This window comes from Myxine glutinosa, chromosome 2 (genome assembly GCF_964187855.1).
Source record: "Myxine glutinosa chromosome 2, kmMyxGlut1.1, whole genome shotgun sequence".
Classification (NCBI taxonomy): Eukaryota; Metazoa; Chordata; class Myxini; order Myxiniformes; family Myxinidae; genus Myxine; species Myxine glutinosa.
The window spans coordinates 246,992,672-247,018,527 of record NC_136262.1 but is presented as its reverse complement, the minus strand read 5'-3'; the positions used below and the strand labels follow the sequence as shown (position 1 = coordinate 247,018,527).

General features: G+C 42.5%; 1 protein-coding gene across 1 annotated transcript in view; it reads left to right on the top strand.

Moving 5' to 3' along the window:
• Window positions 1-25,856, top strand: part of LOC137422127 (uncharacterized) — a 46,312-nt gene that overhangs the window by 17,420 nt on the left and 3,036 nt on the right. The window contains exon 3 of the mRNA XM_068108888.2: window positions 21,047-21,144. Coding sequence (XP_067964989.2) covers window positions 21,047-21,144 — 98 coding nt within the window. The remainder of the gene's footprint in view (window positions 1-21,046; window positions 21,145-25,856) is intronic.

Here is a 25,856-nt window from a genome sequence, read left to right as displayed (position 1 = left end):
TCCGCTGGTTCTCTTGGAATTCTATATGTTTGACTCTTCACATCACTGGACCCGGCCATAGGTTCCTGATTTGACTGGTGAAATTGACCGGATTGGGTTTCTTTGTCTCAATCGATTTCTGAATGTTATTCGGCAGCATTTGTGGTCGAACTTGTCACTGTGGTGGATGTACAGTCCTGACCTGGCTAATTGGAATTCAGAATAAGGCAGTTCTGAGCATAAAGTCGCATCAACAGTCTCCCATCTGTCTGCAAGCACCTGCTGAGTATCTACCTAGGGATCACCAAGTCTCTATTTACCAATCTTTATTTACCAAGTCTTTATTTATCTATCTGGCACTGGAACAGCTGTTCCAGTGCCAGATAGATACACACCAATCCCAAGGACACTGCAATGCAAAAGAAAACAGCTGCAGGAAGGAGTTAATTGCTACTCCAAGTCAAATAATTACTTTTACATAAACAGATATGCAGCAAAATTAGACATAATTAACGGCCATTTTTTATATTGGTGGCCATGTTAAATTTGTGGACAACAACTATTTTTTAAATGAGCTTTATTTTCCCCAGGTTTCGTACCGTAAGCAATTCAAAAACATTTAGAGGTATCGTCATTTTCTTTACAAACAGAATGATATGTAAGGGTTTCAGACGGCCATTTGACATCATGGTGGCCATATTGGATTTGTGATCATAGTTCCAGCATATAGTTGGCAAATAACTGATTTCAGGCACACAGAATAGATATCCGAGGGAAAAACACTTCAAAAGTCGAATTTAATGGCATTTCAGCATCATCATCATCATCATTGTTTTATGGCTGTTTCCATGCTTGCATCTGGTGGCCATTTTGGATTTTGGCCACCATATTGGTTTTGAGCAAAGGCCTGGGTGGCCCCTCTGTTCAATTGAAAGTATATGGTCTTAGAGTGACGGAACCACTGAGATAACTTGACAGGAAAAGGTGGTCCTTTTTCCTTGGCTAGGCCCTGTCTAAATGTCGCTGTCACGTCGTCGACACCAAGAGACCCAGAAACCAGCGGGATTACGGGTCACCACTATCGTTTGCGGTGCTCGTTTAATCAGCCATATTAGAACCTCCCCATTCTGGTTTGTTATTGTTGTTTCCCAGCCTCGTGACAGTACAGTGGAGTAACATGTGTTCAAAAGTATCCAAACTCAACACAAACCATTATCATGACATCCCTCCCCCCATTTGAATAGAAAGACAGTGCATGACTTTACTGTTCAATCATTTAAGCTACTCAACCATCGAAATTTCCCAAAACAAATTCACAACATTCAATTCAACATTTCACCTTCTTGCATTAAATCTCAACTGGATTCATTCTTTATCAACGAATTATTACAATCTGACAAAATCTTTGTATTTCCTTGGCATTCTCTTCTCTCGATGTGGTCTGCCTGGAGAATGAGGTAACAACGATGCATTTTTCTGATCTTGCGGTTTCTCTGCCACATCCACCTGTGGAATTCTGATGGGTAGTTCAGCTGCCTCATTGGTCTCTGCATCCCTCTGTACCCCATCTCATTGCGTTGCCATCTGTTGCTCCATCATCAATTGATCTATCTCTGGAACACAGCTCGTCTCAAAATTCCCCATAACAGGAACCACAGGGATGATAATTTGACCAAACTCAGACAGTTACAGGATAATTTATTGAAGGTACAGGGGATACACATGTACATGGGAAAGCTTCCATTTAAGGGCAACAGCAGCTTCTCAACAAAACACATCAGGACAGGATTTTTATACTGCACAGGAAATAATGAAAGGAAACTTCAAAGACGAGATGGAATGCATAACAATTGGGGCTGTTTAGGCAAGGAAAAGCTATCTTCTTGTCCATGCAGCTTTTGCCCAAGATCGGAGCCTGAAAACTGCAACAACAGGCTATGTTATTACAGGTGAGGGGTCGTTTCTGCCAGCTTTGTTCAATTCCCAGAATGCTCAAGGGCTGCCCTGGTAACAGAGCCCAATGTATGAAATCCCTGACACTGGGATTCGACCGAAATCCTCGACATTGTCACCGTGCTTTCCATCTTGGAAACCACAGTTTAAGGGTCTGGCAGGAAGGCTGTCAACTTCTTGCATTCTCTCGTTTCAGCAACACAGTATCTCCCGGCAGCACATCAGATTATTTAACATGACGTCGATGATCAGAATGCCACTTCGCTGATCCCTTGTACTCAGCATCCCGGTTTCGAACCTCCTGGTCAGCCAAGACCTCCTTCAGCTCCCGCATCTTGGTGCGGATTTTCATTCCGAATAACAGCTCTGCTGGGCTTTTCCCTGTGGTAGAGTGAGGTGCTGCCCTGTATGCTGCAACATATGACAACATTGCCTCTTTCCAGTCCATCACTTCAGCTTGCGGAATCTTCATGCGCTAGTCCAGAGTCTGGTTCTGACGATCTACTTTACCATTTGCCTGTGGCCACTTTGGAGTCAAACGATGGTTGTAGAAATCCGTAAATGTCTGAGCAATGAATTGTGGCCCATTGTCCGAATACAGAGTGGCTGGTATACCATGCCTCGCAAAAACCTCTGTTAATGCTGCCACCAGTTTCCCTGCTGTAGTGGACCTCATGATTACGTATTCATAGTAACGACTGTAGTAGTCAATCACAACCATCACCAACTCTCCAGATGGTAACGGACCCAAAAGATCGACAACTACATCTTCCCATGGTCCCACTGGGAGCAACGTACTTCGGACCGGTTCTGGTGGATTTGTTCGACCAACAAGTTGACATCCATGGCAGGATTTGACAAATTTCTCCACGTCTTTCTCCATTCCTGGCCACCACACTTTTGTCCTCAGGTTCTGTTTGGTACTAACAATTCCCAAATGACCTTCATGTACTAACATCACCAGTCCTGGTCTCAACATCTGTGGCACCACAATCCTACTACCCCTGAGAATGCGTTTCCCAATTGAACATAGGTCATCTCGCACGGCTACATATGCCTTGTGTGGGCAGTTCTCCCAATCTCTAGTCTTGATACTCTGTCTGACCTCATCTATCTCTGGATCATGGCCTGACTTTCTCTCTACCTTCCGGGTTGACACCGAATTTACTCCCAGTCCAATGTGTAATATACCTAACGCCTGGGCAGTCTCTTTACTCAACAACATTATCAACTCCCCCTTTTCATCAATTACCACGATTTCCGCACTCGTCTTCCTTCCACTAGTGCTCACTTCTGCAGTAAAACATCTCACCGTCTGAAGTGGCACCTTTGAGGTGTACGGACACAGCTTCTTTGTGCATTTTCGTGACTTGCATATTATTTTATTTTGCTTCATCGCTTCCCACAATACTCTGTCTATCTCATTGCTATCACTTCCAGAATCCACCCGGATCTGTACATCCACACAACCAATCACTACAGGAACTTACTCCTGATGCCTACGTCCCTTTACTGTAAAAGCATCACATTCATCATCATCATCATCATCATCATTGTTATCATTATTATCATTATTATCATCCCAGTTTTTGTTCTTCTCTGCTCGATACTGCTGTTTAACACTAAACTGAAAGCTAGGAAGTTCTTGAGGCACTCTGTGCTTATCACGTCCCGCACCACAGACTAACAGACCCAAACATAGATGTTCTGTACCTAGATCCTCGATCAAAACCTAGATGAAACCTAGATCTATATGCCCCCAGAGAGGATAATTAAACTAATGGGTTGTTTTTTTCATTCCGGATGAACGACGGTGCTCACAGTGATCCTCTTGATTGTTTACTGTCAAAATACATGAAATATGTGTGAAACATGAGAGTAAAATATTGATAAACAAGTCAATGCATTTGCTTTCTTCTGCTCACCTTATTGTAGTAGGAAAACGTTCAGTGGTAAAGGAACTTATGGGACATCATGTACAATAGAGATTTACCCTGAAAGGAGTAAGAGCAAGTAACACCATGAAATGACAATATACATGATCCCCGATATATCCCAGAGTATTATCAGCTGGCTTGCTTTATGGGATTTATTGGATTATAAAAATCCTTTTTTCTTATACCATGAACCCTTTCTTCAGTCATGCATGAACGAGCTTGAGCATGTAGCGCATGCAGGACAAGGACATTAGTAAACGTCAATGTACATTATTAACATGAATTGCAAGACAGTGAGTGGACGGTGGACAAATCAACACAGTATATGAACAAATATCGGGGACGCCTCTTCATGGTGGTTGTATCCCCCAACGCAAGTCGAGGGCCAAATCTTCTCCATTCTTCCCTACTGCGCGGATTCAGCAGGGCAGCGCGGTCAGGGTAGGGCAGCGCGGTCACGGTCAGAGTGCTGATCGGTTCCAGTGGACCGGTCCTTTCTCTCTCTCTCTCTCTCTCTCTCTTCCTCTCCTCCTCTCTCCCTCTCCCTCTCTCTCTCCCCCTCTCTCTCCCTCTATCCCTTACAACCTATTTCTCTTTCTGTCTCTGTCTCTTCCTCTCTCTCTCCCTCTCTCTCACCCTCTCCCCCTCTCTCACTTTCTCTCTCACTCTCTCCCCCTCTCTCTCCCTCTATCCCTTACAACCTATTTCTCTTTCTGTGTCTCTCACTCTCTCCCCCTCTCTCTCCCTCTATCCCTTACAACCTATTTCTCTTTCTGTGTCTCTCTCTCTCTTCCTCTGTCTCTCTCTCACCCTCTCCTGCTATTCCCCTCTCTCTTCCTCTCTCCCTCTCTCTCCCTCTATCCCTTACAACCTATTTCTCTTTCTGTGTCTCTCTCTCTCTCTTCCTCTGTCTCTGTCTCTCTCTCACCCTCTCCTGCTATTCCCCTCTCTCTTCCTCTCTCCCTCTCTCTCCCTCTATCCCTTACAACCTATTTCTCTTTCTGTGTCTCTCTCTCTCTTCCTCTGTCTCTGTCTCTCTCTCACCCTCTCCTGCTATTCCCCTCTCTCTTCCTCTCTCCCTCTCTCTCCCTCTATCCCTTACAACCTATTTCTCTTTCTGTGTGTCTCTCTCTCTCTCTCTCTTCCTCTCTCTCTCCCTCTCTCTCACCCTCTCCCCCTCTCCTCCTATTCCCCTCTCTCTTCCTCTCTCCCTCTCTCTCACCCTCTCCCCCTATTCCCCCCTCTCTCTTTCTAACTCTGTGATGGTCCTAGCTTCATGAAAGTGGGGGTACACCATCCTGGATGTGGGGGATCTTTGGGTCGCTCCTGCAAGATCAATCGGCTGTCACTGTGCCGCAGGCTTGGTCTGGAGAACTGTCTGTGGCTATACAACAACAACAACAACAACAACAGTACATGTGATGTACACCTGGATTCCAGCATCATGAGCAAAGTCCTCAATCAGATGGGAACACCAAACTCTCAAGTTTAATCACTTTGAGATACTTATACAATTGGCATGATCTTCAAATTATGGTCACAATTTGCATTGGGCACGACACAAGAGGATTTGCACGATGTAGGTGTGACATCATATAAATGGCCCATTGTGTGAGAAAACAATGGCAGCTTTCTGGTGCTGGATAAAATTCCCAACACACTGGAGTATCTTACATTTTGACAAACAACCTCTGTTATGGTCTCATAGCAACAGGTATCACGGCATTGTGGAGCTTCCAGGTTCGACTAAAGCAGACTGTCCTGACTCTTAATGCAATGCCATTAATTAACTAGGACAGCACTCGTAGATTACAGAGTCCTGCCTTGCACACTCCTTCTGAACAAACATACCATGATTAACTGAACACGCTACTATTGCGGCCCATATACCCGTATCATCCATGCACCCTATTATGTCACATTATATCCATTATATCCGTAGCTTTATTGATTATTATTGATTGATTATCCGGATATTTAATGACCACTTTTGTGCACATCAAGGCCAAATTGCGTCAATGAAGATGAATATGAAAAAAGTTTCAAACCATGGCAGATCGATCATATTTATAAAGTTTTGCATCGATCTGTTAAACGGTTCTGGAGAAGAAGTTTTTTTTACATTTTTTTTCAATCCAATATGGCCTCCAGACCACACGACCGATTATGTCATACATCGATTCACTCACATTGGATCGTAGATCAGATATATGAAGTTTAAGATTTTTCAGGATAAGGATTTCAATTCAACCAATTGTGGCCAGAATACCACTTCACCGATGATGTCATCACTATCACCCGAAGCCAAGTTGAATTTTTTTTCGTTGAGCGCTTTTGGAGATGTCAAAACTTTTTCTTTTATATCCAATATGGCTGCCATATCATGTGACCTATGACATCAGAGTTATCAAGAAAATATTCTCCATGGGTCTCCCTCCTGTGTTTCACGTCGATCAGACAAGCAGTTGCAGATAACAACATTTTAAAGTGAAGATGTATAAACCTGGACACAGATAGACAGACAGGGGCATTACAATACTCTCACAACCACTTTGAGGCGAGACTAATTAGTTATACAGGACTAGAAGCTCATGGAGGTATGAAATAGAGAAGTGTATGGATTGATAGATTCAGAAATACAGGAGGAGCAAGACCGAAATATAGCCCATATATAGGATTGAAAGGCCTCCAACCTGCCTATGGTAAGAGAAAAGCAGACCCTGAGACTCAGCTTCTTGTCAATAAATTCTCTGTAGTCTCAAAGGAGGTAAGATGGGATGGAACAGCACGTGGGAAGCCATATTCTATGGCAATGGGATCAAGACTTTGTATACCGTTTTATGTTACTCGGTCTTGGTTAGCCTCACTATAATTGGCGGACCGGTGTTTACGTGTTTGTCATGCTCCCAATTCCATCCAGACTTGCTACATAAGATCAGCATTACCCCAATTAGTGTATAGAGGTGGTTTTATCTTTGTCGGTGGTCTTGGGGGAGAAGGAGGGTGGGGAGGGTGGGTCACACATTCTCTATGTAAATGGTTATCGTGTAGCACCGCCTCTAGGTACGGGAAGGTATTACAAGTCCGCACCCTTTACCCATCATCGGTGAAATGGTATTCTGGCCGCAATTGGTTGAATTTAAATCCTTATCCTGAAAAATTTTAAACTTTATATATCTGATCTACGATCCAATGTGAGTGAATCGATGTATGACATAATCGGTCGTGTTGTCTGGAGGCCATATTGGATTGAAAAAAATGTAAAAAAGACTTCTTCTCCAGAACCGTTTAACAGATCGATGCAAAACTTTATAAATATGATCGACCTGCCATGGGGAATATAGTTTGAAGGTACTCTGCTGGTATGTTCAATCACCTGAACATCTACACCAGAGGGCAATCTGACTGAGTGACTGCATGGAAGTATAGCTAGCAATTCCAAATTAAAAACATGCCAAGTATATTAAATAAAGAGCGGGATAAAAGGAGGACTGCAGAGGAAGGACTTCACCACATGGAGTATTCTGAGGTCACAGCTGGTTTTTGAGTCCAGCTTTGAGAAATTTTCTGTCCAAGATAGGTTATAGCTGATGGTGATGTCTTATGCCTCCAGAGACTGTACCTCTCTCAGAGGATGACCACTGAAACAAATTAAGTGGTTAGCCAGCCAGACCTTCAGAAGGGACGAAGTGGATTAATAGACAAAATGGTCCAATGAAAAAAAATAGAGATAATTGATCGTATTCCAGTGACATGATTGGTTCAACAGAACTTTCATGAGGAATGCTGACCTCTCTTGGCAGTACATTAGACAGAATGTAATCCAAGGCTATCATGTGCTTCTAATCATGGAGAAAATCTGACAGCCAGTCCAAATGGGGACCTGTATAGCATTAGCTCACTGCTTTGAAAGCTGCGCAGTGTGGCAGACACAATCAAATGCATGGGAGATGTCCTGCGAGATAGCCCTGGCTTGTTGTTTGAAATCGAGGGCATTCATCCATTATTGACAAACAAAGCGTCATGTCCAGCCAGGGTGGAATAGCCTGTGCGGAAGCAAAAACTGAACAAAGGTCAGGGAATTAGAGAAGAAGAAAACAGAGTCTTGAGTTCTGCCATAATTATCCATTCCTTCATTCTCGCTATGATTAGGGAAAGGACTGATCCATCGATAGTTGATCGCGTGTCCGTTTTGGGTCCATTCTTGTGAATTGTGGGGAGAAATTGGCAATTTTTCCATGGCGCAGGCAGACGCTCAAAGAATGACCTGGGAAACGGAAGAAAAAGAGATATAGACATTGCAAATTAAAAGAATCATGAGCATGCCCTCTCCCTCCCACACTTCTCCCTGCTCTCAAATGTTGTGGTTGTGTGCTTCCCCTTCTCTCCCCATCTTGTCTTCCGCTCCCTCTTTTTGTATATTTTGTTTGTCTGGTTGATTTGTTTGTGAAATAAATGTTAGCTCTTTCACGAGCCTCGATTCAGTATACAAAAAAAATAAAAAATAAAAATAAATAAATTGAAGCACCGACGTTGTCAGATCCAATAATTGTGGAGGAGTCAAGTGTGGCAAGGAATACTGTATCTGCACCTTCGTGGGGGAGAATCTCTTGCGGGAGAGACTTTCAGTGATTGTGGAGGAGGGAGGAAGGTGGAGTGGGTACAAGAAGAGATGGATTGGGATCTTGGCTGTTTCTGTGAAGAGAAAATTAAAGCACGTCTTGAGGATGAGCGATGTCCAATTGAGCTACTGAGTAGTAAGCTGGAATGTCCAATAAGGTACAAGTTTTGAGAAAAGGGTGTTCAAAGTTCACGTCCCCATTTAATCATTGAGAATCTAATGCGACTGTCAATGAATACAGTATCAGACTCGAACATCTCAGACATCCGACATTTTGTTGAAAACTGCCATTGACACCAAAGCTGTACTGACAGCTCAATTGGGCCCTGGATATGGGATAGTCTAAAGCTTTTTCTTTTAACTTTTTTTTTTAAGGAAGTTTAACAAGATTTTTTTAACAACTTTACTTCTTTTGAAAAAATCTTTTACTAGAGGCAGTTGTTATACCAGCAGCATGGCCTCACAACAGCTTTGGATGTATTGAACAAGATGCAGGTGTGGGATCGGTTAAGCAAAAATGCAAGTGTACAGATGGATGATGATGTTGTTTATATTGATTGGAGTAGGCCAACTAAATAAATAATGGCCGAGGGCTGCAATATAATTAGGGCTTGGACAAATGGTCTCTTTCTGTTTCTATTGCCGTTTTACACGTGCAGGGCCCACTAATAACTTCTCGGTTTACCGTCGCGGTGTATTTGCTGAGGTTGTTCTGTGCCTATCCCACGGAATAACTCCAGGACCTTTTTTTTTTTTTAACGTTATCACATGGTTTTCACCTGTATGTGCAGTAAATACATTTGTGCACTCTTCATTCATAACTTTTTGTAATCACACTCGCCAATGTGAGCCATCTGCTGCCCCGCAACGTCTGCCATTTGTTGTATACGAAAGAAGAAGAAGATAACATTATGTATGGTAATGATTTATGTTAGTTATTGTGTTAACCATTTTGATACAGTATGTGAAGGCATTGTTCTGGCTCTGCATTTATGTATCACAATAGGTATAACAACCCCTTCATGGCCCATGATGATGACACTTTTAACCCTTGGATGCAGTGATTGGGACTCGGAGGCCCACAAGGTTTTTTTTGTTATAAAAACTATGCTGTACAATTTTTTTTTTGGAATGAGCCTCGTTTTCACCGACTTCCATGTTGTTACACAAAATTCAGTGCCATAAATTTAAAAAAATTTCATTCAGGCTTGTGGGAAAATCTTCATTCTTCTCTTATAACCCGAAAATCCGACACGAATGCAGGCCTGGGGCCTTCGAGGCCCCGCATAAATGTTGTTGTACTACTATGTTATATCATTATTTTCTTGATATGAGCCTCATTATATGCTCCTATAACTTGTTTACAAATAATTCAGTGACAAAAATATGAAAATTAAAAACTTTACACAAATACATTCGTGGGGCCTCCGAGGCCCAATGGCTGCATATGTGTAGGATTTTTGACAGTTGTGGACATATACATTCTAAATAAAAGGATTAGTGAATCATATTTTTTGAGCAAATACTACTCTGTGAGCTTCAACTTTTTAGAGAAAAAAAGTTGAAAAACCAAGAACAAAAATTATTCTTCCAATTCCAATTCTTCCAATTTATAGGATCAATGATTCACATTTTCTGAGCAAATACACATCCATGAGCATCGACTTGGATTGAAAAAGGATATGAAAGAAAAAAAAAAATCTAAAAATAAATAAATAAATAAAATACATTATACAAATACATCCGTTGGGCCTCCGAGGCCCATTGGCTGCGTTTACGTAGGATTTTTGACGCCTGCATCTAAGAGTTAAATCCCATGCTCCATCCATGTTGTGATAGCTCTCCAAATCAGTGTTTTGTCCTGCTGCATGACCTGAGAAGTGTCTGCTTGCAGTTTAAAACCTGGGTTCTTATTCAGTTTAAAATTTAAAAAAACTTCAGTGTACAGTAGCTTATGTCTCCAAACCTCAGTCTTCCCAATGCAATTATAATTCCTTGCACATCCAGTTCCCAGTGCAAGGAGTTTAATGACACAGAAGCAGGGGTTGAGTTCATGCAGTGAAGCTCAAGAGGTTCTATTCCTAAAGCGGATAAGCATCTCATTCTGGTACAACAGCTGTTATTAAGTGAAAGAAGAAACCATTGGGATAAGATATTGTACACTGAGTGCAGCATTTACAGTAATTTTGCACGATATTAAATTAAATTGCAGACAAAAAGCAAAAACGCATTTCAATGCAGCTGTAGGTTTTGCATGGAAAGAAATCGAGGCTCATTGAAGAGTGAGGTTCAAAACATCTAGAGGAGGTTACACATCCTCCAGAGTTTTCTTAATCATCCTACAATTTGAAGGTTATCCCCTAATAGTGTGGTGTGCGGGTAAGTGTGATGTACAGCTACGCGTGCCGACCCGTCACTTCACTGATGGATTTAATCAAAGAGCAGCATATTACAATTCACAAACATATTGCATGTCCATCTTTGAGTCGCAATGAGGATGAAAAATTAAGTGAAACACATGAAAAAACAGGATTTTAAAAAATAACACCTATCGATGTTGTTGCCGTTGTTTGTGTGCTCCTTCCGTGTACTTTCATATATTTTCCTATTGCTTCAAGAAGTATTACTATGTTGTGTGTTCTTTCTATCGTAGAATAATAAACGTTGCCGATTGAACCGCTGCATTAAGCTCACGTTCCTGCTTCTTCTTCTTCAAGGTCGGAAAAGGGCTTTTAAAACGGGCATTTAAAAAGAGTAAATGTACACAAATTTTTGTTCCAAGTGAATCAATTATTAGCTTTCCAACGGTACCATTTTTTTTCAACAGCAGGAACCACGACATTAAAGCTTGAGGTTTTCTGCTTCTTCTTCCTCTTCTTCTTCTTCTTCATGTTACACACACACACACACACACACACACACACACACACACACACACACACACACACACACACACACACACACACAAACACACGGGTTATTTAGACTTTAGCAAAGCAACAAGGAGATTGAAGTTTAAACCTGCATCAAAAATTATCCTGGGAGTGCACCACAACAATGTTGGGCCAAATAGTCCGGTCATTAAATAGTTGATGTTCAACAAAATTTGTGCAAAAGGTTTCTCGATGGGTTTCACCTCTTTGATACCTCTACTCTAAACCAAAAAAAGTTTACCAATATATGACATGGGGAACTACCTGAAAATAGGCCAAATCCAAGATGGCCCCCATTAAAATTAACCAAAGTGGAAAAATTTTAAATATGGAACCAGCCAAGATAAAAACATGTATGATGAGTCTATTCATATCAGCATATACATATACATGTTATGGAATGTAATTTTCAAGTTCAATATTACATAAAATGCAAAATGGCCACCAAGATTTGACGAAAAATGAAAAATTAGTATATCTACATGTACATAACTAACGGCATTAGAAAGTGATTAGAAATCTCTATCAATTAGCATATTCAAACCCCTGACATCTATATATTCAATGTTGATGTCAAAATTATAATGTCAATGGAACTCTAAAACATGTTCTTATTCACTTTAATTGTTGGATTAAGCTTAATACGACCATGCCTCTCTGCACCTAAAGTCACGTGAAAAAGTAAGTACACCCCATGTAAAGTTTTGACTTTTTCAGCATATTTCAACATACAGCTATTTGATCTTCATTTCAACAATATTGATAGATAAAGGTGATATAATATAACAAATACCATGAAACATTTACATTTTGTAGTCCATTGTATAATTTAAATAAACATAAATGCAAATTTCGCATGTGGAAAAAGTAAGTACACCCTTGGCTCTAATAGGTGGTATTGCCCCCTTTGGCAGAAACAACCTCATAGTCAGGTTCACGATGTTTTTTCGTTCAAAATCATGGTAGATTAGCAAACCTATACATTTTTGGAAACGTTATTACATGGAAAATCTGAAAATCAATGTTTACATTTGCCAATTCCGACCAATTCGATTCGACCAATTCGACCAATTCCATTCGACCAATTCGACCATTCGACCAATCGCTTCGATCGACCATTCGACCAATTCGATCGATTCGATTCGATTCATCGAATTCGATTCGATCGACCATTCGACCAATTCGATTTGCCAATCAATTTGACCGACCTTTGCTTGTGTGGAACGGACTGTGAAAACGATGCGGACTATATTGTCGGATACGACACACAGGACAGTGATGACAAACTCTAAATGGCATATTCTGTAATCGTGTATGTTTGATGCCATTGACTGCCTGTGTATATTTTGTCATTGACTGCCTGTGTAGATGTGAAGTTATACTGACTGCATGTGTATATATGATTTTGCTGACTGCCTGTGTATGTTTGGTGATATGAATTATTGTGACACATTTTGATGTTATTAACTGCCTGTACAAAATGATAACATGTATTTGATTATGCAACCTATCGCGAAAATAAAGACAGTATTTTGCAATTCAAAACCTTTGATTCGTGTCTTACCATTCCCCATAGCACTAATTTGATACTTTCATTGGATTCCTTGTCCCTGAAAATATAGGTGTAGCATAATTTAAAAAGTTTTTAGGGTAATTAGAGGCAGAAATAGAACAAAATATGTATTTTACAGTGGCCATTTTGAAAATCCAAAATGGCCGCCATACAGGTATCTCTCCAAATGTAAACATTGATTTTTAGTTTCCTTATGCTATAACCTTTCCAAAAATGTATAGGTTTGCTAATCTACCATGATTTTGAACGAAATATAATTTATTGACATAGTGAACCTGACTATCAAGTAAGCGTTTCTTATAACTGTCTACCAATCTCTGACATTGACTGGGAGAAATTTTTGCCCACTGCTCCATGCAGAATTCTTTCAGCTGTGCGATGTTTGAGGGGTTTCTTGCATGCACAGCTCGTTTCAAATCCCCCCACAACATCTCGATGGGATTTAGATCCAGGCTTTGACTTGGCCATTCCAGAACCCTCCATTTCTTTCTTTTCAGCCATTCCTTGGTGGATTTACTGGTATGTTTAGGGTCATTGTCATGTTGCAAGGTCCACCTTCGGTTGAGCTTCAACTTTCCGACAGATGGCCTCACATTATCCTCAAGCACCCTCTGGTACAATGAAGAATTCATAGTGGATTATATGATGGTGAGCTGCCCAGGCCCTGACGCAGCAAAGCTGCCCCAAACCATAATATTTCCGCCACCATGCTTTACAGTTGGTATCAGGTTCTTGTGGTCAAATGCTGTCTTTGGTTTTCGCCAAAGATGTCTTCTGGTACAGTGGTCTTCTGGTACTGTGGCCAAATAGCTCTACCTTTGACTCATCTGTCCAGAGCACATTGTTCCAGAAGTGCTGGTCTTTGCCTAGGTGTTCATTGGCAAACTTTAGTCTTGCCCTGATGTTCTTTCTGGACAGCAAAGGTTTCCTCCTGGCACATCTCCCATGGAGATCAAATTTGTGCAGCCTCTTTGTAATGGTAGACTCGTGCACTTTGATATCAACAGTGGCAAGAGCTACCTGTAGGTGCCGTGATGACATTCTGGGGTTCTGAGAGACTTCTTTCAGCATCTTATGGTCTGCTCTCGGGCTGAACTTGCTGGGGCGGACTGGCCTGAACAAGTTTGCAGTTGTTTGGAATCTTCTCCACTTGTAGATGATCTTCCAGACAGTCGAATGATTGATTTCAAATTGTTTGGAGATCTACTTAAATCTCTTCCCAGACTCGTAGGCATCTATAACCTTCTTTGTGAAGGCCTCAGAGAGCTCTTTTGATCTAGGCATGGTGACGCCGCACACTTCAACAACAAAGAGCAAACCAAACTAAATGTCTGAGGTTTAAATAAGACAGGTTCCTCCAAGATCCTCTCTAACGATGTTCTAATAATTTGCACCTGAGCTGGTGCACCTGATTCTAATTTTAGGTATTTGAAGTAATGATAAATGTAGGGGTGTACTTACTTTTTCCACATGCGAAATTTGCATTTATGTTTATTTAAATTATACAATGGACTACAAAATGTAAATGTTTCATGATATTTGTTATATTATATCACCTTTATCTCTCAATATTGTTGAAATGAGGATCAAATAGCTGTATGTTGAAATATGTTGAAAAAGTCAAAACTTTACATGGGGTGTACTTACTTTTTCACGTGACTGTACAATGTCGTATCTCAAATTTGTACAGTGCATCACTATTAGTCGGTGGTGTCACTGGAATCATGAATTTGCCCATTTGTGCATGTTATCCCTTTGCAGTGACCACACACCAAGTTACATTTGAGTCCATCTTTCCTGCAGGAGCATGTGTTTTTGGCACACATTCCAGTACAGTTGCATTTGATAATCTTGAGTGGAGATGCAGGTGCAGCAAGTTGATCCATTCTGTGTGGCTTCAACATAGACTCATGCTGGGTCTCGCAGAGCACCCAGCCCCATTCTGTCGCCTCCATGTTGTTGCCTAGCCAGGCCTGCACTTGGAGGTAGACCCGCTGGCTGTGGAATCTGGCAGCATCTGATGTCGGTGGAAGACGTTCAGGGGGCAGATAGCCGGAGCTTGAAGCAACCTTCTCGGTGAACGTAGATGCACGTTCAAAATTCAAATCTGAACCATGCTTACAACCATAAATGGTTGCAATGGCCTGATTACCAGATAGCTCAAGTTACTCACGATTAATATCTGCCACCATGAACAACTCTGCGAATTCCTTGAGGCCACGGTATTTACCCATAGTTGACATTTTTCCTATGCCATAGGGCTTCGATGTCGTATCACATCCAGACAGTGCATGAATAAAGAGCAGGTAATGACTGAGGTCAGGGTCAAGTTCCTTCTGCAGGATGGATATATCAATGAGCTTTGTGCTAGTTTGAAGATAGATGGTCTCATGTTTGCTGGGTGTGAAGTGGTGTTGCAGCAGAATGAGAAGGTCAGTGTCATCCCCTACAACTACCACAGGCAGTGTCAGAGCAATTATTGTGCAGGCAGTCATTGCAATGTCATAATCAGCATCTCCAGATGAGTGACTGACCTGAATGCCTTCTTTCTTCTCCATCTCAGATCCCAGGAGATGAAGGAATTTCTGTTTGTTTCTCGTGTTTACCAAAAATGGCTTTTTCGTCATTTTGAGCAACTTATCTGGAGTGACATCCACATCCACTCCCATCTCACTACCAGTTCTCCTCTGATGAGTGCCATCTTTGGTAGAAGGGCCACTGCCATAGCCATCAAACACAATGTGAGCATTGTTATAGTGGTTGCGCACAAACGCAATATATAGTTGGCAGAGATTGGCATACGATGTGGACTCGGCCCAAGGCAGGCGCTGTAACAGGGCGCCTCCATCGATGACATAGGTAACACGGATGGGCAACTCCTTTATAACACATGGTGGTACCTTCTTGACTAACCTATTCAGTAGATCAGCCTTAACTGCAAGTCGCATAAAAAGTTTTGTGTCGAACAAGGATGAGGGATAGGAGCACAGCTCAAACTGGAACAGTGTCTGGATATCAATAGTGCCAATGCCTGCAACAAGGAGGTGCTGATTCAGTTGCTTAGGATCGATCTGGATCTTCTCACCATCAACAGATACATAAACTGAGGAAGCTGGGTTATTAACCTGTTGTTTTTTTGTGAATTTATGTTTTGAAACTGACAGTCCCTCCATAGATACCAGGATAGCAGCACCAACAGTCTCAGCAGAGTCAACGTCTATTGACCCTTCTAGTGCTATCACTCCTGATGACAGGCTCCGGAGTTCTTTAGAATTCTGTGAGAATGGCTTTCTCTCTTCAAGATAATCAATGATGGACTGTAGATCTTTGGCATCACGCTTGAGTTTTGCCTGTGTGAGATCTTTGTGCATCTCCCCTGGACTTGAGATACCTGTTACCTCCTGCATAGCCTTGTGCACTTCACCACATGCAGGCATAGATAGTAGCCAGATCAGACTGGTTGACTCCTCGAAACCACGTCCTCTAGTCAGCCCACCGACTGATTTTACACTGCCCATCAGAACTTGCTCAATATACAGGTCGCTAAATATTCCTGCCCAGTGACTGTCACTGCGACGGAGAACAAACAGCAGAAGTGTTTTCTGAGCTGTATCTGTAGATGCACTACGTTTTTGATCTGCCTTGATTGCTTTTGGGTTAACATGCTTACTTCGACACTCTTTGTGTACAACAAGGCAGCAGTTTTCAGTGTATATGATGTCTGGAACATCTAATTTGCGCAGTCTATTGGCATTAGTAATACGAATACAGCCTTTTTCTGTCAACTTTACATAATCCTGAGGCTTGTCCAGGTTAATTGCCTCCAGGCACAGCACACAGGTAGCCATCTCTTTCTTGTCTACAGTTGACGCAATCAGTTGAGATCAGCCACGTGAAAAAAAGTAAACAGATGTTGCATGATTAATATTAATAAAATTATAAATAATTTAATATTTTCTATATAATTTTATATATTAATTTATAATTCATAAATAATTTTAGCCATTATTGGGCAAACATTTTGTATTTGATTAAAATTTTAATTTATTTTTCAACAGTCTACAATCTCTATGTTATCATATCAATCAGCACATATAAACAATACATTCCAATGCATTTATCTTTTCAGGCTGATAAAAATAGACTAATCATACATGTTTTTATCTTGATCAATTCCATATTTATGACATTTTCCCACTTTGGTTAATTTTGATGGCGGCCATCTTTGATTTGGCCTATTTTCAGGTAGTTCCCCATGTCATATATTGGTAAACTTTTTTTTTGTTTAAAGGTATCAAAGAGGTGAAACCCATCGACAAACCTTTTTTTACAAATTTTGTTGAACATGCAGTAATAATTGTTGTTTAATGACTGGACTAAAATGGACTCATTTCCTTGTATGAGGTCATACATGATCGTGCGATGACTACTTAACTGTGTACCCTTTATATATTAAGTTCCACTTTGCATATGGAATATAGATATTAAATTTTATATAAAATATAAGAAATAAATAAATATATAAATAAATAGAATATAGAATATAAATAAATAAATAAAATTGGTTCGATTCCAGACAAATAATTCACTTTTGAACTTGACGCAGAAGGGGGCAAAAACCTGGCCAAGCCGGAGTGCCATTTTTTTTTTTTAAACATCGATATGATTAAGAATTGCAAAAAAAATATTGACGCTAATCTACCGTTTGTTACAATAATATAGAACAGCAAATTTCGGGGGAATTGGCCCAGAAGTATGGAATTGGATAAATAAATAAAAAGTGTGCGACACACATGTGGCGGGGAACAAATCCTATATTATCAGAGAGTACACTAGTACTCTCTATGTAGGGATGGAGCCGAAAAAAATGCCGCTCCCATCTGCTACATACAAAACGAAAGTTGGAGTATCTTGTTTAAATATTTAATAATCATCTCGAACATGTGCACCATTCCCATTCATCTTCACGTGAGGTTGGCAAATACCTTAATGGTGCTTACTGGGGTGTGTCTACCCTTAGATACGAAGCTACTCGGGTTTTTGGTACCAAGCATGACCTGCACCCACCAGTCTTTCTTAGACAAAGCTCACATTCCCACAGAATCCAGAAGCCTTTGTACGCAGCTTATTGGAGTGTTGCTCTTTATTGTGGGATCAGGCTCCTGCATCCCACCTTCGACTTCTAGTAGAATTGTAGACAAGAATGGCACTCAATATGGAGCATACCTCCGCTAGGCTGAACAGTTTAAGTTTTGCATCCGACCGATAGGTTATATCTGGATATGGACCCTAACCAAAATCGAACGGCTTATTGTTGTCACTTACCCAACTTATCCACCAAGTTCTGTCATAAGTCGTCCCTAACTTTTTGAAATATCGTGCTACATATCGGTTTTAGCCCTATCACTCGGTGGTGGAGAATCACTTAAAAAATTCTCTGATCCGGAGCCGGATTCAAATCTTCACAAAAATTTAATCTTCCCTTGAACCACCAATTATTTTTTAGCCCATGATGACCTCAACAATAATTGCTGGTTAAATGACCGGATATGCAAATCCTGTTGAAATTTCAAGTCAATCAGATGAAAATTGAGGATTTTAGAAAGTTCACCTAAGTTGTTGACCTTTTGGCGTATGATGACCTTTTGACCTTAAAATCAACAGGTTTCTTCCTTATGACCAACTCTAGAATTTGGTGAAGTTTAGTGAAGATCAATTTAAAATTGTGACCTGTAGGTGATTGACAGACAGACAGGGGTGAAAACATAACCTCCATCCACCTTGGGTGGTGGAGGTAGTAATGCTTTGGGTGTCATTTTAATCATGATTGGAGTGAGCTCTCTGTCATTGTCGATCTCAGGTCACCATCGTGGGTTACGTGTTCCTCGATCGATTAACCTGCATCTCCTCACCAATTTTCCCATCGTTACCTTCAAAGTAGCACCTCATGAGCAAGTTATTCCATCCCCAATACTTATGTGCTCGTCGTGTCTGTTTGTGCATGTTCTGTTACAAAATCAGCCACCTGCATCCAAACAGGGTTGGTTGGACAGTTTGATAGCACACCTGCTTTTAAGACTTCTGTTCTTGGGTTTGATCTACAAATTAATTAAAGTTAACAGAAACTACAATCTGGTGCAGTGAAGGCAGCAGGTGCTGTATTGGTGCTGTACCGGGAGCATGTTAAGCTGCTTTTCCCATCAGCAGCCATATGGTATCTATTTGAAGAGATTGGTTTTGCTGAAATCATAATTGTGCTAATTCTTAATGGGATGTATTTTTTACAGGGTCTAAAGCTCGAATTGGAGTCGCAAGTTTTGCAAAACAAATCAGACAGACATTCAGACAAATTAATGAGATGCAAAATGCAAATGCAAATGCACACAAAATGGAAATGCTTGACCTCGGACAAACACTGACCGCCACTGAGCTTAGGGGGAAGTGACGTAACTTTCTGGGGCACTCTGGGTAGCTCCGGTTTGTGTTGGATTTGTGTTGCAGCTAGTTCTTCCTCCCTAAGCCTGGTGTTGGCTTAGCGGTTAGGGTGCCGGCTTGGGATCCTAGGATCCTGGGTTCGAATCCCGGTCGATCACTGAATTAACGCCAGGGTGGTTGACTCAGCCTGTCATCCTTCCGAAGTCGGCAAATTGAGTACCAGTTCACTGGTAATTCCCTGTGTGTTGCAAGAGGCGACTAACAGAGTTGGTGGCAGGAAGGGCATCTGGCCATAAAACATTGCTTCAAAAAGGGGACCACGGTGCCGGAAAAAGGCCAACCCCTGCTTTGTGGGGAAAAATGGCCTCCAAAGGTGGTTCTAGTTCTTCCTCCCTCTTCTGTCAGTCTACCTCCTTCTGCTATATAAATCCTCTGACCCTCTGGTATTTGTAGCTATCATTAGGCCAATGCAGTATATTCCTGAAAGGTGAAACATCCTGCTGCCTGTGCCTGCAGAAAACGGACTTTTTGGAACGCCAGCCACATTTTCCATCCAATCATCATGTAACTTTGTTTAAAAAGTATCCATGGGTAGCAGGCGCTTCTATGTTGAAACCTTCATATCAAGCAGTTGCGCAGAAAACAAATGTAAAAGCAAATAGAACCACTTTTAGAGGCCATTTTCCCCACAGAGCAGGGTTGGTCCTTTTTCGGGCACCGTTGTCCCCTTTTTGAAGCAATGTTTTATGGCCGGATGCCCTTCCTGCCATCAACTCTGTTAGTCGCCGCTTGCGACACACAGGGAAATACCAGTGAACTGGTACTCAATTTGCCGACCCCGGAAGGATGACAGGCATGACAGGCATGACAGGCTGAGTCAACCCCCCTGGCGTTAATTCAGTGATTGACCGGGATTCGAACCCAGGATCCATGGATCCCAAGCCGGCACCTTAACGGCTAAGCCAACACCAGGCTACTAAAGGGAGTAGGAAAAAAAAAAAAAAAAGCTAGGGCCTCGGCTGACATTCCACAACATGGTCATGGTTTGTTGTGAACACCAACTATATTTGGAAAAAGTCATTCGGCCATCCGAGCCGATCAGCTCCGTGGTCCCCTACTGGGAGGCATCGTTTGTTTGTGCCTTTCAAATGGCACTTAAGCCAACTTGACACCAAGTTTAACCCTCTGGAGTCTACAAGCCGATTCTATCGGCTCTAACCGCATTCAAATTTACCGCGCAATTACCGCCTCCTGGATTCGATGTACATAATATATAATAATAATAATAATAATAATAATAATAGTAGACTCCAGAAGGTTAATGACAAATAAATGGGTGTCTTACATTGCATTGGAATGTGACCCATTTATACTTTTAATTCCTTTTTTTGTAAAAATGGTGCAAACTGTTCCCTTGCTTTATGCTCGGCATTTAAAGAGGATGCAGCACAGACAAACAACGATTGCACAGACTTGATTGGCTGAATGGCCTCTTCTTCATTGAAATTCCTTGGAAGGCAACTCGTATTGTAGGTGGTACTTGTAAATCACTCGAATGACGGTGTGTTCCTGCCAACACAGATACCCAGATACCATATGCATGCAATGCCCGCAGGTGACGGCACGGCGTCTCTGGAAACATGTGTACGATGAGCTTGGAGGGAATCCAGGTAGCACAAGCGCTGCCACCTGCACTCGACGTCACTACGAGAGGTAAATGATTCAGGGTTTTTTCGAGTCCTCAAACTCACTTCACTTTGCAAAAATCAATGGCAATGCCATCTTTTACCGGATGTTGATTTGTTAGGGTCATGCGTAGTGTGGTCTTATTGCTGAGGTCAGTTATCCTCCATCTTCCATGAAGGACCCATTGGGTATGTTCTTTCACTGATCTTGAGGTCGGGTTGATATAGCCAACAACGTCAACACCAACACATCCACATTACCCACAACACAAAGACATCCACAGTTACCCACAGCACCAAGACATCCACATTATCCACAACACCAAGACATCCACATTACCCACAACACCAAGACATCCACATTACCCACAACACCAAGACATCCACATTACCCACAACACAAAGACATCCACATTACGCACAACACCAAGACAGCCACATTACGCACAACACCAAGACATCCACATTACCCACAACACCAAGACATCCACATTACCCACAACACCAAGACATCCACATTACACACAACACCAAGTCATCCACATTACCCACAACACCAAGACATCCACATTACCCACAACACCAAGACATCCACATTACGCACAACACCAAGACATCCACATTACCCACAACACCAAGACATCCACATTACGCACAACACCAAGACATCCACATTACGCACAACACCAAGACATCCACATTACCCACAACCCCAAGACATCCACATTACGCACAACACCAAGTCATCCACATTACCCACAACACCAAGACATCCACATTACCACAACACCAAGTCATCCACATTACCCACAACACCAAGACATCCACATTACCACAACACCAAGTCATCCACATTACCACAACACCAAGACATCCACATTATGCACAACACCAAGTCATCCACATTACCCACAACACCAAGACATCCACATTACCCACAACACCAAGTCATCCACATTACGCACAACACCAAGACATCCACATTACGCACAACACCAAGACATCCACATTACCCACAACACCAAGACATCCACATTACCCACAACATCAAGACATCCACATTACGCACAACACCAAGACATCCACATTACCCACAACACCAAGACATCCACATTACGCACAACACCAAGACATCCACATTACCCACAACCCCAAGACATCCACATTACGCACAACATCAAGACATCCACATTACCACACAACACCAAGACATCCACATTATCCACAACACCAAGACGCACAACACCAAGACATCCACATTACCCACAACACCAAGACATCCACATTACGCACAACACCAAGACATCCACATTACCCACAACACCAATACATCCACATTACACAGAACACCAAGACATCCACATTATGCACAACACCAAGACATCCACATTACGCAGAACACCAAGACATCCACATTACCCACAACACCAATACATCCACATTACACAGAACACCAAGACATCCACATTATGCACAACACCAAGACATCCACATTACGCAGAACACCAAGACATCCACATTACGCACAACACCAAGTCATCCACATTATGCACAACACCAATACATCCACATTACGCAGAACACCAAGACATCCACATTATGCACAACACCAAGACATCCATATTACGCAGAACACCAAGACATCCACATTATGCACAACACCAAGACATCCAAATTACGCAGACCACCAAGACATCCACATTACCCACAACACCAAGACATCCACATTACGCACAACACCAAGTCATCCACATTACCCACAACACCAAGACATCCACATTACCCACAACACCAAGACATCCACATTACCCACAACACCAAGTCATCCACATTACCCACAACACCAAGACATCCACATTACCCACAACACCAAGACATCCACATTACCCACAACACCAAGACATCCACATTACCCACAACACCAAGACATCCACATTACCCACAACACCAAGACATCCACATTCCGCACAACACCAAGACATCCACATTACCCACAACACCAAGACATCCACATTACGCACAACACCAAGTCATCCACATTACCCACAACACCAAGACATCCACATTACCCACAACACCAAGACATCCACATTACCCACAACACCAAGTCATCGACATAACGCACAACACCAAGACATCCACATTACGCATTCCCATTACTGGGAATTCTTCCAAAGTAAATTGCTCTCTCTCATGCACAGATTTATCCCATCTCGTCTTCAGTTGTCATACCCTTCCTCCCGTCCATGGTACAGGGAATCTTGTGGTGAGGCTGTTGCCCAGAAACAACTTGCCTTCATCTCCTGGAAAGCAAATCCAACGGAAGGAAATCTCATTTCCTTTCACAAATCCCGAAACAAGTGTGTGTCCACCCTCAGGAGAGCCAGGAAACAATATCTCTCCGTTCTCAGGACCGAACTCTCTTATCTGTCTCCCTCTTCCAAATCCTGGTGGCATCTGGTCAAATCTGTTTCTGGTGTTTGTTCCCCCTCCATCCCCTCCCTCACCTCAAACGGCTACACGGCTGACTCCACACGTGAAAAAGCTGAATGCCTCAACTCTGTGTTTGCCTCTAAATCTTGTGTCCCAAACCCATCCCTCTCTGTACCCACTGTACCCAGCTGCTCCTGGACTCTGTGTCCTTTCCTCCTGACAAGGTGGAAAAGTTTCTGTCAACCCTCGACTCTGATTCTGCAACTGGACCTGACGGCATCAGCCCACGGGTCCTAAAATCCTGTTCTTCCGCTCTTTCACTCCCTCTCTCTGTTCTCTTCACCCTCTCTTTTGCTCAAGGTCATCTGCCATCTGCTTGGAAATCAGCCAACATCACCGCTTTGCACAAAAAAGGTGCAAAAACAGATCCTAGCAACAACAGACCAATCAGCCTTCTCCCAATTATCAGCAAAGTCATGGAATCCATCATTGCTTCAGATATGAAATCTTTCCTCTTCTCCAATGGCTTGATCTCTGATAATAAATTTGGTTTCAGACCTGGTCACTCTACTCTGGACATGCTGCTTCTGCTTTCTCAACAATGGATGGAGGTCCTCAATGCCAAACAGGAAATTAGAGCTGCCTCCCTTGACATATCATGTGCCTTCGATATGGTCTGGCACCCCGCTCTGCTCACCAAACTCTCCTCCTTTGGTATCCATGGAAATCTCCACGCATGTCTGGCGGACTTCCTCTCTAGTCATAGTCAACGTGTGGCCCTGAATGGGTTTCTCTCATCTCCTCTTCCTGTATTCAGGCTGGAGTTCCCCAAGGCAGTGTTCTGGGCCCTGTGCTTTTTCTGGTCTTCATCAATGATCTCTCTGACTCTCTTGAAAATCCTCTCTATCTCTTTGCTGATGACTCTACTCTCTGTCACTCCATTCCTCATCCCTCAGATCGGCAGTCTGCAGCCTCCTCACTCTCTGCAGACCTGGACAAAATCACAGACTGGGCAAACAAGTGAAAAAAAACAAACAAAAAAAAAACCTTTAGAGGCCATTTTCCCCACAAGCCGGGGTTGGCCTTTTTCGGGGACCGTGGTTGTTGTTGTTTTTCGGTCCCCTTTTTGAAGCAATGTTTTACGGCCGGATGCCCTTCCTGCCGCCAACCCTTTTTGTCGCCTTTTACGACAAGCAGGGAATTACCAGTGAACTGGTACTCAATTTGCCGACCTCGGAAGGATGACAGGCTGAGTCAACCCCCCTGGCGTTAATTCAGTGATCGACCGGGCAAACAAGTGGAACATGTCTTTTAATCCTGACAAATCTGACACTCTTACGATGTCTCTCCGAAAAGACCGACTGGACAACCCTCCCATCCACTTTCTGAATAATCATCTCCAAGAAGTTCTGTCACTCAAGCTTTTGGGTCTCACTATCTGCCATGATCTTTCCTGGGAAAATCACATTTCAAATCTGGCCTCCAAAGCCAGTCGCCGACTGGGCATCCTCCGTCGTGCGAAGTCCTTCCTTGGCACACCTGAGCTCCTCACCACATACAAGGCTTTCATCCGCAGCTCAATGGAATACTGCTCTCCCTTCTGGGCTGGTGCTCCTGCCTCACACCTAGCTCGTCTTCACGCTGTTGAAACCAAAGCGTTCAGAATCATTGGACTCTCCCGCGATGAAGCTAACTCCAAGGGCCTTTCACTTACTCACCGCAGGCAGGTTGGTGGTCTTTCCATCTTCTACCGACTCCTCTCTGGCCTTGCCCCCCCCAGCTCTCTCTGGGCTCTGTCCCCCAAATATTCCTACAGGTCACACAAGATCTGCCTGCAACCCTCTTATGGTCAAACTCCCAAAATCAAGCCTCTCTGCTCACCCTCACTCCTTCATTCCTCTTTTCTCCTGCTTCTGGAACAAACTCCCTCACTCTCTTCAATCCCACTCCACCCTCCAGGTCTTTAAAACAGCTGTTCACCACCATCTCTTATCTTCCCCCATCCAAAACCTTGATCTTTTCTACCCCTGCTAATTTCACCCCAAATCCACTTTTTTGAAATACCAACTTCTGTCCTGGAAGTCCTTGGTGTCCTTGTGTTTTATACTTCTCCCACCCCCTCACCCGCCCCCCCCTCTTCCCACGCCTCCTCCCCCCAAGCCCTCTCCCTCCCATACATCTCCCTGCTCTCAAATGTTATGTTTGTGTGCTTCCCCTTCTCTCCCCATCTTGTCTTCGGCTCCCTCTTTTTATATATTTTGTTTGTCTGGTTGATTTGTTTGTGAAATAAATGTTAGCTCTTTCACG